The 18,399-nt window shown below is 41.7% G+C and overlaps 1 protein-coding gene across 1 annotated transcript; it reads left to right on the top strand.

The window, feature by feature from the left end:
• The first annotated feature begins 12,621 nt into the window (after positions 1–12,621).
• Positions 12,622–17,716, top strand: LOC125890510 (E3 SUMO-protein ligase ZBED1-like). The gene is made up of 4 exons (XM_049579183.1): positions 12,622–13,734; positions 13,960–14,214; positions 14,489–14,669; positions 17,688–17,716. Exons 1-4 carry the CDS (start codon positions 12,622–12,624, stop codon positions 17,714–17,716), a joined length of 1,578 nt encoding a protein of 525 aa, XP_049435140.1.
• Positions 17,717–18,399: the final 683 nt, after the last annotated feature.

Raw genomic sequence — 18,399 nt, 5'->3', positions numbered from 1 at the left:
ATGTAATATTGCTTCATTCGCATCCTCCCATGACCCTCTACCACTGTGCCAAATTTCACATGGATTGACCAAGTCAGTGAGGAGAAAAACGTGGAAAAGACACAGACAGACACACTCACACACACACTCACAGACAGCGTTATCGTCCTTATATAGTAAGATTGTTTGGAGTTTCTATGATCAACACTTAATATTTGTGACAAAACAACACAATTTAGACTCTGGAGATAATACTCCTTTGTAACAGTCGCCAGTGCCATTGGCATTAAAAGTTCAAGGCAGTTATATATTTTTACTATTAGCATCAAATTAGAAATTGAGAACAATGTGACAATGTGAAAGGGGCCACTTGAAGTGATCCTGCACAGAATTATCACCTGAATCTGCAGCTACTCTTGGCTTTACAGAACTTTGTAGTGAGTTTAGTTTGTAAGCATGAGCTGCTCTCTCTTAAAGCTAGAAACCAGAGAGGTAAATCTCAAATGTGTGATGTCATCAAGTTTAAAGTCTGGAGTTGCTTCACAGACAAAAAATGTTAGCTTGACATTGTGGACCCAAAGGTTGTTTGTTTTCTTTTTTTAATATACCCAAATAAGTTTTATTCTATTGTAATTTTTCAGTTGTGAAACAGAAAATGGACCCATATACTCACAACATTCCCCTGGGTGCTCTCAGTGTCATGTAGGACATCTTTCTCAATTAACTGTCTATAGAGCAGCTCCAGACTTTATACACAATGACATTACAAATTTAGGTCTTAGCACTCTAGCTGTTGGATCTTGGAGAGAGTTGATTATGTTTATTAATCTTTTTGGGCTGTCTTAGACCATAAGGTGAAGTAAACATCAGAGATGCTTTGCTCGAAGCTGCAACTGCAGGAACTACACAAACTTTAATGATGCAGGTTTCTTCCATGATAGTGTCCCTTGGAGCATCCACACTGCTGGGAACCCCTCGGCATTGTCAGCAGGTTGCTCAGGTTCACAGGTGTTTCGCCCCTTAACCTGTACACCTCACCTGACTGTGGCAGCGAAGATTGGTTCGCCTTCGTCTGCAGAGAGGTTCCAACTGTGGGCTCTTTTCAACCATAGCAACAGAAGTGAGGACTCTGACTTGACGTTCTAGCAGTCCCATTGGGATTTTTCTTAATAAATCAAGTTTTTTTTAAAGATACTATTGGTGAGAAATATAAATAACCAGGAGCTTCAACCCATAAATCAGCCTGTGCATGCTCACTTTTGTTGTCTCAGCAACAGTCAGCCCACTGTGGCAGGGAAACCAAACAACCCACCTCACCCTTATCTGTTTGCAGCTCCATTGTGGCTCTAATCAGTTTTATATCTCAGTTTTACATTAATTGGAGCTGGGATAGATTCACTGCTACTCAGCAGAGTCTGCCTCTACTTATCAGGGCTGCCACCTTCATCCAAGGAATATGAGTATGCTAAGATGGAGATGATGAAGTACCTGAAAGAGCTTCATAAATTCAGCTTCTTTAAGAGGAAATGTCTCCATCAATCACGAAGATTTAGTGTGTAGTGAGTCCTCAGTTTTTACCACTGTTCTCAGTGCTGCCCCAAGTCAATGTCTAAACAGCCTGTTCTTCAGACTCATCAAAGAGCTATCTTTTCACAGGAGCCTGTGTTTGACTTAGGCTCATAAATCAACAGGAAATGCCTCGCTCAATTGACTGCCGAGTCCATTCATTATTCACTTTTTATAGCAACAAATCAATGGTCCCGGTGCTGGAAAGTGGATACAGGTGATGGAGAATTCCACTGCCCTCTAGTGTCAGATGACTTTGCCATTCTGGAGTTTGAAGAATATGGATTGAATATTGAATTTATGATAGACCCACAAAAGTGTAAATTTTATCAATGACACTTCGGTTATTCGTAATTTGATTACTGCTTATATTACATCCTAAAAGGTTTATTAAAAGAGGGATTACTGTGGTTACAGTATTATTAAGTAATTTTTACAGAAATCAATATAAATGTTCTGCAAGTTATCTTCAGCAGTGCTTGCATTTTCAGCGAATTGAGAACTTAATCATTTTCAGTTTCATTAAAATACTGATATTGTGTATCTTTTTCAGTTGGGTACTTCTAGAGAACCTAAAATAACAATCAGCTGACAGCATAGAAATTATGAAAGGACAAGATATACAAATACAACAGGCTGTTAACTGCTAAGATTGTAGGGGCTACTAGACCCTTTTAGGGCGGACATCACAATAACATAATTTTATCAGCTGGGGGTAAAACATGACCTGCCACCTCAGGGCTGTGGGCTACACAGGAGTCTTGTTGTGTTATTTGGAGCCAGAATGAGTCATGGCTCAAAAATTCTATCACATAGCACCAGCCACCACTGCCAGTTGACAGCTATGGTTAAATGAGATGAGACCAAAGGACTGGACTGAGGCGAGACAAAATTACTCACAATTACAGAGCACACTTCATATAGACGGGTTTCTTGTGTACAAACAATACTAGGTGCGCGTGCATCCAGGGTGCAAAAGACTACTTCGAAGTGAACTGATATCAATGTAGATGCCGCATTGTTTGTAAGTTCTCGCTGACTCAGTTGCAATAAAATGTCATTTCATATAAAAATCTCTTTGTCTTTCATTGCGTCACAAATCAGAAAAACACTTGCTGAAATGTCCATGAATTTTTAACCTATTTGCTATTGTACGAGCTCAGCCATAATGAGCACCAATAGCACAAGCATTAACGTTAATTCAGAGTTAAAGAAAATCGTACACTACATGTAACATGTTTGAAGACACTTTCCCGTCTGATTTTCAGCCTGAACCAAGAAACCTAAACCAGCCATGCAGCTAATGTTAGTACTTAACAACAAAACTTAACACTACAACAGAGAGCCAATAACGTTAAACTTTACAAACATTAAAGTAGAAAACAGACAAATATGTTGGCCAGTTAGTTAGGCTATGACCTACTGAATCAAACTAATATTGTCTCATTAACTATGGTAAAATCACACGCTTACTCATTATCCAGCTCATGTTGGCAAACACAAACATACCAGACACGAAGTGGGCGCTGCACAGACTCTCGCCGCCTTTAGGACCTTCAGGACCTCAATCCGCCCTTTTAATGGCCTGGAGCTATAATCTTCTTCTTCTTTTGGCAAACGGATGAGATCCCCTGGGGATATTATACAATTTCCATCCATCCTTTTGCCGGTTTGTGCAGTTAACAGCACAAAAACTTCTTGCCATTTTCTTTTGCTGCTTGACTCCGACTTTCTGCCCACAGGCTGTGCACACATATCTGTGATGTACCCCGTCTATTTGTTTAGGGACAAAGTATTTGCTGTTGTAGGGATGAATAACTTTATGTGTATAGAGGGTTATCATGTCCACCTAATCAGAAACTGGGGAGGTATCAAGAGGAATATTGGATTTTAACGTTAACTTTTTAGCGCATAAGCTAACATTAGCTTCCATAGCAAAACAAACTGGAGGAAACCGTTCAAGTCTTAAATTTGCTAGCTAGTGCTAGCTAATGTCTGAATTGTTTTGTCTCAGGCTACGCCCACTGATCAAAAAACGTCATACTATTACTAATAGTAAAACAGTCTATACATACAGGGCAAAATCAAAAGTTCTGAAACAGGATAATTAAGGTTATGTGACACAGTTGTAATATTCAACCCTTAAACTGTTGCAGTCGACTGTGAAGCCAGCAGCAGCTATTCCTTTACACATACAAACACAATACATTGCTGGTAAATGCTAACCACAAAGCTAATGGGAGCTAATTATCTCATACAAATATAAGAGGCTTCTACAGGCTATGCTAGTGGGAGTTTATTAACACACGCAAATATAACAGGCTGCTAGCTGCTAAGCTAGTGGGGGCTAATTAACACACACACACACACACACACACACATACAAATACAACCGGCTGCTCACTGCTAAGCTGGTAAGGCAGGGCTATTCAATTACAAATTTAGTTGGGCCAGATTTTAAAACTGAGACCTTTAGCTGGGCTGCAAATTTTCAGCTGTCATTAAGGAGGAGGTAATGACAAATTTCAAACCATCACAAATAAATATAATGAAATAACAAGTGATGTTTATTCATCATCATCTTTCATCATCAATACTTTTTCACTTTTGAACTATAAGAATAAACACTTTTGTCTTATGTAACCCAGGCATTAAAACAAAAAGTGCACATTTATGGTGATAAAATTGTTTTCCCTTTTGAAATGAAAGAAACATATCTGACATAGGAACATCAGAAAGTGCATTAAAACCTTCTCTAAATAAACATAACCTGAGATAGTAGCAATGCTATTTTTCACTTTAAAATACTAAAAATAATATTTTGGTCACAAAATTGTGCCTCCCTTTTAAAATGAAATGAAAGTAACATTCTGGTCATTTCTGACCAAGGCACATCACAAGGTGCATTTAACTAAATATAAATGAACCATCAAGGCTTTCAGTGCACAAACCCATTACAAGTCATAACAGAAATTAACAATCAACAATGAATACTACACCACACGTCCATTACTGCACACTGTTTTAAATCACCACGTGTGAATAGGCATCTATTTGTTACACATCCCACTTTATGTTGACATGTATGCTACAGTTAGTAGTACTTAGTGGGAGAAGTGACATTTTTTATTCTGAACAAGAGCAGTGACATTTGGCTCATAAGATGTCACTGCAATCCGAAGGCACTGTTGAAGAGTACTGTCAGTGAGGGAGCAACGAGAGCTGCATTTTATTATATATATTTTATTTATATTTATTTTATGTAACGGAATTATAGGCAGCCGACTGCCACCTACAGGTTTGGCATGCTCTTGTGTATATATACACAGGTAAGTGTAAACGAAGATCTTTTTGAAAACGGAGACAGTGAAATGTCCGTTTATAAAAATAGCCAGCAACGTGTAAACGGCCTCTGAGATCACAGAAACACTCCAGTGCTTTGCCTTTGGATAGCCACCTGACATCATTGTACAAAAGCAGGTCGTGGTGCTCAGCAGACATTTCTGACAGCAGCTTGCGGAATAAGCGATGTTGGAGGCTTGATGTGGAGCGAATAAAATTGATTGTAGCCATCACATTGTCCATTGTCGTTTTAAGCTCACCACTGAGTTTTGCGCACAACACCGTCTGATGCACAATGCAGTGTACAGATGAAATCTGGGGTGCAACAGTGGACCAACGTGCTACCAAACCACTTACTTTCCCTGTCATGGATGGGGCCCCATCCGTCACAAGCATGCACACACGCTCCATATCCAGACCATTGTCTTTAAAAAATGCTGAGATTTTCTCAAGACTACCTTGCCAGTTGTGTGCCTGTCTAACGGCAGTAAGCCGAGCAATTCCTCTCGGAAGAAAAAAACGGACATATATGCACAATTGTGCTGTATCACCTCTGTCTGTGGACTCATCTACTGCTATAGACATGACATCAGCTTTCTTCAGTTTTTCCAACAGTGTTTCAAACCATGGGTGCAGATCTGATGACAAGTTTGGGGGGGACACAATCAGTTGTGATTTCTTTTTAATTGCACGCGTGCAAATCATGCCCACAGAGCGCTTGAGATTGCCAGCATATTTCATGATTTCATAGAGGCTCATCACCATCACCAAGTCATTAAAAAAGCACTACAAAGAGAATCATGTGCTTACCTTTACTGTTTATTTCTCTTAAACAGCCAGTAGTCCATGGAACCAGCCATCACCCTCCTTTTCACTGCTTCGCTGTTAGTTAATGCTACTTCTAGTTTCAGGGTCTCAGGCATGTTATGTCCACTCACGTTCTCATCTCTTGCCTCTCACGGATTCCAATTTCTCCTCATCATCTTCCCTTTCTCCCAGTATATAGGACTACTGTATACATTTGTTCAATTTCAATCATTTAAGCTATTTAGAATTGGGGGGGACAGTTTGTGTTTTTCAGAATTTGGGGGGGACATGTCCCCCCCGTCCCCCCCGTCCCCCCCGGGATCTGCACCCATGTTTCAAACACATCTGTAGCAAGAATTTCAACCCTGCAACTGACAGGCGTACATTTTTAATAGCAGATATTACACTCGTTTTAAGTGTGTTGTCATTTATCACTTCATCCACGACAGCAAGCATGCAGTCTTTCACAGTTTCAGAGTCTGTGAATGGCCTTTTTTTCTTTGCCAAAATCCACGAAACACGAAGGGAAGCTGCTGTGGCTCTCTCTTGTGCTGTACATGTCCGCACCAAAGTAGTACTTCTCCGGTTGTAAGATGCAATTAAACTTTGTACCTTCAAGGTTCTCTGCTGGGATCCTTCGGGAAAGTTTACCCGGAAAGTCGGGTTTTTCCTGGTGGTGTCTCCGGACATTGTACTCCTTATGTACCGCAATGCAGTCATTACAAAGCAAACACATAGGTTTGGCATTTGGAGTTGGCAGTAAAATAAAACAGTATCTGTCTGTCCAGGCAGGGTTAAACCAACGGTTTTCATCCTCAATTTTCCGTTTAAGAGTTGACAAAGACATACTTCTTGAGTTTCTAACATGGTTTGTATCAGTAGTTTCAAAATAACACGCTGCATTGCGGGTTGGTTGTGTGTGCTAGGCTATGTGGAATGTTGCATTCACTTTCTGAACTACTGTAGGAATTTCAAGTTAATTCCTGTGAAATGTGTTTTTGGTTTTTCTCTGCTTTTTTGGCAGAACCACGAGCTGGGCCACTCGTGCATTGCTTCTGGGCCGCATGTGGCCCGCGGGCCGCCAATTGAATAGGCCTGTAGTAAGGGCTAATTAACACACACATACTTGTATGTGTATACAATGTATTTGTAAATACAGCAGCCTGCTAGCCACTAAGCTAGTGGTGGCTAATTCAGGGTTAACGTTATAGAGAGATGTTAACAGCTAACAGTTAGCTAGCTTGCTATCTACTAGCTAATGTAAGCTTGTTAGCTAACTACTAGCCAACGTTAGCTAGTAGTTAGCTAGCTAGCTAGCAAACATCCAACAGGAGTTCAAGAAAGCGAGGTAGCTAGCTACAAACTTATACGATTTTTAAATTCACTATTTTAGGCTCAGTAGCTTACTAATCAACTCTTTTCCCAGATGAGCTTAAGACGAAAGAAAAGAAGAGAGGAGACAAGGGGCCAGCTGCAGCAATAGGAGGCGCACAGGAAGAGAGGGAAAGAGGTGCTGGTAAAGTTAGGAATGACACAACAGAGGAAAGCATGAGGGAAACTGAAGATGTCGGTGAGAGTGAGACACAAGTGCAGGTAACTCTCACAAAAAATATCAACTCACTTGGCTCACACCATCAGCCAGAGATTTAAGATTGGTGACAGCCAACAGGGCTATTGACCTATGGCTAAGTCCCACCCTCAAACGTGATGAGCCAGTCACAATGTGTATAGCCATTCCCATACACTCGGACATTCTCTGCCAGGACGTTCATTGAAATGGCTTACAGAAAGTCAGTTTTGTTCAGTTTTATGAGCTTTTTCGGAGATTTGAAGTTTAAAAATGGTCAAACAGTGTGCATGGGGTACATGCAACTCCGACACAAGGTATCCTGAGAGGCTGGGCAACGGGGTGTATTTTTCACCCTTTCCTAAACCACATCTCAACCAAGAAAAGTGTCTCCTTTGGATAAGGCTGTGTGGTAACGTTAGACCACAGCATCAACTCAACGTAAATAAGATTAACAATGATGTCTACATCTGTTTTAAGGTAAGTCAACATTGTGTTTGAGGCAACATATTGTCACTTTGCTGGAAAGAAATATAAAGTTATCTTTAACATCTCTAGCTAACGTTAGCTAAAGTTAGCCTAATGTTAGCTCCTAGCTGCATTGTCCATCATGTCACCTTGTTTGCTGGGAGTTCATTAGCCTATTTTGTTCTAGTTTTGTACTTTGGTGATCGTACATCATTGTTAGCTGTTGTCCAAAGGGCTCTAGTTAAGCTAACGTTAACTTCTGGAGCTTAGCTTCATTACCTTATCTGTAATCGCAGAGATAACAAAGGTTGGCAAATGTTATGCTGAATGCTTCAATGTAAATACTGTATCACCAAACTAACGGAGAGACAGTCTCGGTAAAGATGGTAAAACAGGCTGTTATCCTTTTCTCATATTCTGGGCCAAAAACCTTAACTTCAGTGGCACTTTAACGTGTTGTCTTTGATAGCAACGGCAAAGAGTTGCGGTTCACAAGCATACCCAGACAGCACGCATACGTCTCGCCGACGTCGGCACGATGAATAAAGTTGCATCGGCAAGACGTATTATGGAGAGTGTTTGCTCAATGGGAAGACGTGGCCGAGACATCGGCATTTGGTAAAAAATGCCCTCCAGACGATGTTTGGACGATGAATCAAAGATGCTCAGCGCAGCCCCTCTACAGCTTTTATACGACCTTTATTTAGGTCGGATCATTCAATTAGTATAAATATCTCCATATCCATAGTCGAAATTAACATGTATTTACTTAAAATGTGATAGGAATATGGCAATATCATAACAAAAAAACAATATGCTTGACCACTAAATAGCTTTGTAATATTGTGTGTGGATAAAATAAAGAGACAGGTACGATTCAAGTTCGTGATCATAAATTTATTTCCAGCAGCATATCCAAAAGAGCCCCAGCACAAAAAGGATAAACAGAACAGAAAACATATGGCAAGTCGGGAGACGAACACAGGCAGCAGGGTCTGGATTGCTGGGAGACGCAGTCTGCAGGGGAGCCTGGGTTGTTCACTGTGGATTGAGGAGCAGTTACGTGTCCAGTCCGTGCTCCTCATCCTTATAACAAGTCCCCATCCTCGCTCCTCTGTCCATAAACACTATTGTGGGTGGAGGAAACAGAGAAAGTGCACAAAATTACGCTCTGGTATATCCAACCAGCTCTGACAGAAGCACACAGACCTTTTTCTCCCCGGGTCGTGCCGGTCTCGTGGGGTCAGATATAACATCTTTTGTATGTTAGAAATCATAATTGTTTAATCCTTGTTTTTTCTGGATCCCAATAAACACACAGACACAAACACTACAGCTGTTCCAGTTGTCATGGCTGATCTGTGTAAGACGATCTGACAGCTGTGATTCCATCCTGCGCGCACTTGGAGATTTATCGGGCTTTACAATTCTAATAATAATTCATTTTTTCCTTATTAGTGAGATTAAGTTTAAAGACGCGCGCACACGACTGTTCAACATATATACACACACGTGCACGCCGTTAACATATTTACACTTAATTGCTGATAGAAAATAGGACACTTTACTAATCCACACTCCTGTATTCTGTGGTTCCTCCGCTGGTGCTAGCCGAGGCTGCCAGAGCGAGCCTCGCGTAATAACAAAGCAATAAATAGTAGGCTAGTAAGATCAGTCAATTAGAATATGCACTTTGTGTTAATTAATAGTCTGTGTTGTGTTTTACCGGCGCACAACACGCACACACATATCTGCTGCATGTTTTATGACAGTAAACTGTCGCCCTACATTTTTTTCTGAATATATTTTAATGCGTTCTGTGTTTAAAAAGATAAATAAATACAACATTTTCGGAAATGGTCTTGATTACATTTCCTGGGAATCCACACACCTCACTGGCAGGACAGGATGGCAGTTTGACAGCCCGAGGATGGTGGAAGTGGACAGTGTCTGTCATTTCCATATAATTTTTTGTCAAAGCCACAGGGAGCCACTCAGAAGATCAAAGAACCACATGAATAGGGCTGCACCTTATGATTTTTTTTTAAATTATTTGATCAACTAATCGGAGGATTATTTTTAATCATTTGATTAATAAAATAATTAATTTACCTAAAATAAATATCAAAAAAACTCTCATTAATATTTCAGTATTTTATTCAATTAATATCCACAGACACATAGCTCATTAGAATAATAATGGTGACATCTTTTAAAGTTAGTCTGTAAAGTTAGATTTCCACCATATCTATTAGACTCGCGCGTACTTTCCAAGGTGCTAATGCGCTGTCCAAGGTGCTGATCCCGACTATGTTCATTGGTTTGTTTGTTCGGTACTGTTTTATGGTTATTTTCTGTAGTTATTTTTGCACAATTTCGTACTTCGTAGTTTGACAGAGTCCATAAATAGCCTTTTGGAGGTGTGTGGATTAATATTTTCCCGAAAATTACATTTTCTATCCTGGAAACAGAGGCGCTCTATCCCGATGTATGTATGTATGTTCCCAACCTCAACACTTTAGTGTATTTTCTGCTGACATTAATAATTATTATTGAGGGAGAAGATCACCATTTCAATATTAATCAACATTATTATGAACATAAAATAAAATTGTATGCATTCCCTGGAGAATTTGGCGTCTTTCTTCAGTGAGGTTCACTTTGTGCCACAGCCAGCTCATGGTAAATCCATCACATGCAGTATTTCATCCCGATAGGTTTTGGATTAAGTATAAATCCAGTGATCTTTAAGCTCCGAGCTTCACCTGGGATTTTATCTGAGATTCTAAAAGTTGCAGCAAACATAAATCAGCGGATTTTATCCATCAGCAGCGCACAGTTTGCATCTTCATTGTTTAATATTTTGAACCATTTCCACACAAAGCTGGTGGCAGACAGCGTGTTATGTGTCTCATTCAGATGGTAGAGACAAAAGTTATTGTATTAAGTGAATTCATAACATGCTTGAATTCATGGCAATTTGTGATCATTAACCAATTAATAAATGCACCCGGTGTACTCAGCTGGTAGCAAATAGGAGCCAGAAAACACACACACACACAGCCCGAGCTTGATCGCACATAGCTGCCGAACTCCAGACCGCTCTGGAGGAGAGGCGGAGGCAGAGTAGAGCTTTTAGGCAAATAAACATCGCGAGTCACGATTCTGTTCGGATTCGACTTCATGAATGCACAGATGTACAGAGAAGGGAGGGGGGACTGTAAAATGGAGGGTCATGACAGAAACAACTGGAGTCTCTTGCGCTTTCCAGTGATGGTGCACTAAAACACACCCTGAGGCGGATATTAGCTTTACTTCCAGTACGAACACACCAACAATAACCCATAACCAGTACCGAACCATGAGAAACTATTATACCGGGCCATGTTAAATAAAGGCACAAATCCAGCACTTCCCTTCGTCAGCTGCCAGTTAACCACTAGCTCTGCAGCTGTACAAACACCGAAGCCGGATACTAACAGCTAACGCTAACTAACGTTACCTGACCCTTTCCCGAATTCAACATTAATTTATTATTCAGAAGGGGATTGTTCATGTGTTGGAAAGACTTATAACTACCTAGCAATGGCGTTTGCTAATCGCTAGCTAGCTAGCAAGCTTGTTAGGAGTCGGTGTCTGACCTCTTTACCTTCACCAGCACACCCGGTCGGGACTTAGCAACTAGCAACTTTATTGAATGTCATATTCACAAAATAACTATTTTTATGTGAGCTTAAAGTGGGCTTACCTGAAGACCAGTTGACACCGACGAGAGGCTGTGTCCTCCGTCTTCAACGCCGGCTCTTTGTTCCGTTGGCGCCAATTGGATGAATTGCAATGGGCCGATCCACAGCCGACCTATCTCCGACTTTGAAATAGAGCACATAAACCCACCCTCTGGCAAACCATGTCCCTGCTATGGGCCGATGCTTCTCAGACGCATCAACAGCTGTTAGGAGTAGAATGCCGACGCACGATCTGAGGCCGACGTCGGCGAGACGTATGCGTGCTGTCTGGGTACACTGTGACCTGTAAATTTTGGCTTGTGATTTAAGCTTTTCATCGACCTTCTCAACAACAAAATGATGAATATATACCTCCAATGCGTAGTTTAAGCCCTTTTGGTTACTTTTCAATGACATCTGATCCTTATGTCCTCAAAAATCATCAGTTGCCTCCTGCAAAATGTCGTGTACTGTGACACCTGTCATAGCGCCGGTCATTGAATGTTGATAGTTTGTCCGAGTGAGTGGAGGGGGGCGTGGCTTAGCCATAGGTCAGTTGCGTGTCCAGGCCAGACATGTTTTTGAACATTTGCATAGTGTTTCCCACAGGATTTATGAGACGCTAGCCATGTTTCCATCAGCCTGTTTAGATGCGCATCTACAAGTATCGCATTGGAAAATTATGATGGAAACGCCAAGATTCGAATTAAAATCCCTTGATTCACACAAACTAAAATAAGCTCGCTTTAGCTGGGTTTTGGTTGATTCGAAAAAATGTTGATTCACAAAATGGGGGATGGAAACAGTTATGTTCTAATTAAGTCTGCAATGCAGTCTCCACCCAAGTTCCCCAAGCTGGCAACCCTAATTAACACACACACACACACTCGGGCTTTGACTCCGAACTTCGTTATTCGAATATAATTCGAATATTTACAAAAATAAAGATATTCAAACGAATATTAGGCAGCCCTTAATATTCAAACCTGATATGGGCATTATTTTTTGTAAATGTGTTTGCTTGTAAACGTCAATTTAGATTCCGAGGCTTTTCTTGCCTGGTGAAGTTGTGAATCGCGAGCTCATTAGCAAGGCTATTGTTGGTCATCTGGGCTCCTGTAGGTGACGTTAGCGCCCTGGTTTCCGCCTATTTTGCATACCGGAACAATGGCCATGACAATGCCTACAACAACTACGCCTGAGGAGTTTGAAATCTACACTCCAGACCATCTGAAAAGCAACGTGTGGCGCTACTTTGGGTTCCCAAAGGAACAGGGAAAAATCACGACTAAGGACAAAGTGATTTGTAAAATAAGTAGGACCAAACTCAAATACCACTCGACAACCAGCAACTTGAGAGCCCACTTCTCAACACTACATCCTGGCAAGCTGGAAGAGGAGGAGGGGGAGGGATCGGGGGCGAAGCAGGCCAGAATCGACTCCATGCTATCTCCTTCACGAGGCTTCCCGTATGCCCGTCAAAACAGAGCGACAGATTTGCTAACATGGTTCGTTTGCGGAGATATGAGGCCAATTAACGTGATATATGGGAGCGGGTTTCAAACTTTCGTCCACAAACTAGAGCCAAGATTCAAGATCCCCTGCTACAGGACCATGAATGGTAAAATAACGAAGCTGTACAACACAACCAAAGGTGGCATAAGGGAAATGTTGCGTGGAGAAAAGCTCGCACTGACCACTGATGGGTGGAGTTCTTTGGCTACTGAGTCCTGTGTTACAGTCACAGCCCATTTCATCGACGAGAACTGGGAGATGAGAAATGTCGTCCTGGACACGTCTGAGCTTCAAACCGCTCACACAGCAGCGAATGTCTCCACATGCATCGATAGTATTCTACATGACTACCACATTGAGCGGGAGTCTGTGCTTGCCATCACAACAGACAATGCGACCAACTATGTCAACGCTGTAGAGAGGTACTTGGGGATCACAGATATCCCGTGCATGGCTCACACAATTAACTTGGCAGCGAGAAAAGGGCTTGCAGAGCGTTCTGTTGCAACAACAGTTAGTCGCCTGAAGGTTGCCGCTCAGCATTTCAAGCACTCCCCTACAGACAGCTACCTCCTTGAGTCCAAGCAGAAACTCCTTGGTCTCAAACCAGTCCAGCTCATCAACGACTGCCCCACCCGCTGGAACAGTACGTACGATATGATCTGTCGGGCAGCTGATCAACAAGCCGCTGTTGCAGCGGTGATAATGGAGAAGAAACTCAGCCGTCTGGAGCTCAGCAGTGTGGAGTGGACCCTGATGGAGAAGGTCAGTAACGCTGGCTAATTATGTTGGGTCTAATAATATTATGTTCCTAATGTTAACATTACCATTGGCAAACATAGTAGCATATAAGCCTAGTTAACGACGTTAAGCTAAGTTTGTGTTTTGTGTAATGTCAAGTGGCACATAGCCTAACTGCGCTTACTAGCTAGTAGTATAGCATGTTGGTGCTAGGATAAGCTTGTTATTAATTGTGTATTTGTTCTGCAGGTGAAAGACGTGCTGAAGCCGTTCAAAGTAGCCACCCAGGCGCTGTCAACAGAAAACTACCCAACAGCATCAGCGGTCCTCCCCCTGCAGTATGTGCTTCTGACACAACTCAATCCCTCCACCAGTGACCCGGCAGCACTGAAAGAGATGAAAACAATGATGTCAACTGATCTGAAGGCACGATATGGCCCCGACAAAGATGCATTCTTCCTACTGAACACAGCCAGCTACCTCGACCCGCGTTTTCACCGACTGGTTCATTTAAAGTTAAAGTTAAAGTTCCACTGATTGTCACACACCTGAGTGTGTGAAATTTGTTCTCCGCATTTGACCCATCCCCTGAGGGAGCGGTGAGCAGCAGCAGTGCCGCGCTCGGGAATCATGTGGTGATCTAACCCCCCAATTCCAACCCATGATGCTGAGTGCCAAGCACGGAGGCAATGGGTCCCATTTTTATAGTCTTTGGTATGACCCGGCTGGGGATCAAACCCACGACCTCCCAGTCTCAGGGCGGACACTCTACCACTAGGCCACTGAGCTGGTCATTTGGAACAAGAGTCGCGGCAGGCAGTGCAAGATAAGGTTCAGAGGGAGCTTGCCGAGCTCAGAGAGGAGACAGGCGGAGAGGCCACAGCAGCGCAAGGAAAAGAATGCTCTTAGCGCGATGGGGGACCTCTTTGGTGATGTGTACTGCCAAAACTCGGCAGGAGGTAATAATGATGATATTATTATCAATAATAAATAATACAGAAAAGTTTAAATTATCGAGTGCCTTTCATAACAACTCAAACTCGCTATATAGCCCTACATTGGAAATATAAAAAAGTGCATTATAAAACGTAGCCTAAACAGCACATTCACAAAAACTAATTTATTTTTTAAGTCAGACCGAATGAAGATGTGCTCCAAAGAGAAATGATGGCCTACGACAGTGAGCCCCCACCCCTGTCTGACAGCAACCCTCTGTCCTGGTGGAAGGAGAGAAGCCTCAAGTACCCCCATCTCGCCCAGCTGGCACGTGGCTACCTGGCAATATGCGGGACATCTGTTAGGGCGGAACGAGTGTTTTCCACAGCCGGGAACATAGTCACAAAGCAGCGCTCTTCTCTAGAGCCAGAAAATGTGAATCACCTTATCTTTTTGGCAAACAACCTAAAAAAGTCTGCAGCCAGATAAACTGTAGCCAGCCAGATAGCCCATAATGGCGAGTTCTAATTTAGCCTAGGCTTACATGTTTGATTGTTGGAGATATAGCCCTGCATCTCGAAGTGTTAATCTACATGACTGATGGGGATTGGGGAGGAGAATGCATCCCGAGTGTTCAATTTACATCTCAAAGCGCCTTGTTCTTGGTAATTGCTGTCAGATCACTAATCACTGGTAGGATGTGCTTGTTTTAAATAGTATTTTCAGTACTTAGCGTGACTGGCTTATTTTTTATTTATTTTTTGATAAGAACAGTGGATAAAACCCAGGTCTGACTGTTCATAAAAATAAAAATAAAAAAAAACAGTCATTGAGTGTTTTTCTTCTGAAAACATCATCGCCTGCCTGTTGACATTGATACACTGCCCTCTGGTGGACAAAACATATACAACTTATGTTTGATACCAATATAGGTCTTACTTAATAAATATTCGAATATATTCGAATATTAATATTAATAAACAAACAAACTTCGAATATGATTTTTGGCCAAAAGTCAAAGCCCTAACACACACACACACACACACACACACACACACACACACACACACAGATACTACAGGCTGCTAACTGCTAAGCTAGTGGGGACTAATAGACCCTCCCTCGTCTGCTGTCATAGACAGCCAGGTAAGGATAGCATTTGCCCTCAGCCTCAGCATTCTCTGTCTTGTTTGTTTTCTTTGCTGATCATGGCATATGATGGGTTCTTAAATAAACATGAAATTTGAAAAGATTTCAGTCTCATCCTGCGCTCTCAGGCTTCCTGCCATGGTAACATTTAGCTAATTTATTTGTGTGGTGTTGCTCTCAGATGTACTTGATAATGGATTATAGGAGATTCTTCCTAAATGTAACCATGTGTAAAAAAAAAAAGAAAAAAGAAAATGCTGTGTCTCATGGTAACACAGTAACAGTCTGTCAGTGAGGCATTTATCATCTAATTTTAATTCTGGTCAGTGGGTTGAAGCAAAGACCAGGGGACAATATGGCCCACAAAGGGCCAATGTGTAATAATAATTTCACAAGAAACAAATGTTAGAACAGGGGGGCAGTTTGGCTGCAAGTTTTCATACCATCCGAGCATATCTGATGTGCCCCTGCTTGATTAAATTAAAATTTGCACACACAATAACCCACTGGAATAGACACTGAGATACTTTTCCTGTGATTTCATTTTTGGCCTACTGTGCCATCTATTTTGCATTAGGCTACTATATACAATACTGAATGTAGCAGAAATTGAGGTTTTAATTATACAGTCACTTTAAATGTGCACATCTAGGTCCAGTGTGAAACACATTTGTTTGCAGTCTGCGTGCATTATGCATATTGCCCTAATGGGCTCACCATAACACTGAATGTAACCCTGCATGAAACCCATGTGGGCAGTTGGCATGGGGCCATTATGGAACCCAATGGTCAATGCCATATAAAGCCCATTTTTCAGACCATTTTTGACCCACATGGGCCCCACTTACATAAGTTGGCTGGGGAGGCTATTTGCAAGCATACATTAGGTACTGGAATGTTTGCAACTAGTTTACAAGCTAACATATGTTTCAGCTAAAGATTGCTAGCTTCACAAATCACATCAGGTAACCATTTATATGAGTGAAGCTAGAAATCTTCAGCTGATAAATCTTGGTTGCTTTTTCTAAAATGGATTAGCTGATAAGATATTTCTGGAATACTTGGGATTACTGTCATGATAGACTATTTCTTTCTTAGAGTGAATATGATGTAAACAAAGAAACTGGAATTTAATACAAAATACAATGGGATGTTGGTATGATAAAAAATAAGACTAAGACACAACATACTTACTCATGAATAAACCTTTAAGACTGGGTGCTGAATCCTTAATGCAAAAGAAAGATCTGGACAGCACTCCAATTAGAATTTTTAATATTGCCACACAAACGTTTCGGGCAAGACGTCCTTCTTCAGTGTGTATTATGGCAGTGTCACAGACAATATGTGGGGTTGATTATAGCCCACCTGAGTTGATTAAAAATGTAAGGGTAATGGCAGTGTTGAATGTTAACACTTAATAATTCAATAATAAAAGACATAATTTCCCAATTGAATAACTTTTTATAATGCTTTATTTGGCATAAACTTAAAGAGTTTATTACAATTTCTTTTGTATGAATAAAATAATTAAAGAGCACTTTATTTACTTTATTCTATTATTCTTTAATTTTATCAAATTTGTCTTTGGACTGTGGGAAGAAACCAGTAGACCCGGAGAAAACCCAGCCTAACTAAATTACTTACTAGCTAATAACATAACTAACTAACTAGTTCTGCAGTATGGACACTTGTAGGACATTTGGGTCCTCATACTACCTGTTATAACTTAGCTGCATATGTCTGTATTTTATGCAGACGATGTGGGTAGCAAGAGTTGTATGAGGGCAAGTGTGGTGAGGGGAGCCAACAGCTGTTGGGGATGCTGTATCCTGATGACCTTCAACTACCCTCTTAGAAATTGGCCTCACCTTTTCCCCGTCTGTCCACAGAACTCTTGTCCTCTCTGGTGACAAGGTAGAACTGTCTCAATTCTGCTCCCGCTTCTTAAGCTTCGCAGGGTCTTCTATAGGCTTAATTTTCTTCTCTGCCACCATCTTCCAGTTTGTTATTGACCCCTTACTTGGTTTTGGTGGCAGATCCTTCTTCTGGCTGACAGGGGGAAGGACAGGTCTGGCTCTTACTGTAGGTTTCGGGTTAGAGGCACTGGGTGTGCACCTCTTTGCACTGGCTGCTTCACATTTTGCTTTTGCTTTTATTGGCCAAGTGGTCTTCTTACTGGTGGACTGAAGCTTGCCTTTTTCTGGGACCACCCGCCTGTTTACTGTTGACAGATCCTTCCTCTGGGGAATAGGTGGAAGAACAGACACGTGTCACCACAGATATGGTTACCACCCTCCTGTTCATTGTTGATGGATCCTTCCTCTTTGGAGTGGATGAGGAACAGGCCTGAGTGTCACCACTGATTTTGGCATAGTCTGATGTCTGCAGGGCTCAGATTCTGAGGCTGTCATCTTGACATCATCTATGGCTCCTGTATTCTTCAGCTGCCGAGCAACCCTGACAGTGGACACTCTACGTGTTCTTATGCTGGCAGCAGAAGAATCTGCGAAGGCTTTCATCAGGGCTTCGGGTGAATCTGACGTCAGATTAAGCTGACTGGAGTTCACCTTGCACTGATGGAGAGCCTTTGTAGTCCATCTT

Source organism: Epinephelus fuscoguttatus, linkage group LG6 (genome assembly GCF_011397635.1).
Source record: "Epinephelus fuscoguttatus linkage group LG6, E.fuscoguttatus.final_Chr_v1".
NCBI lineage: Eukaryota > Metazoa > Chordata > Actinopteri > Perciformes > Serranidae > Epinephelus > Epinephelus fuscoguttatus.
The sequence above is the reverse complement of the archived record's forward strand: the minus strand, read 5'-3'. Positions and strand labels throughout refer to the sequence as shown.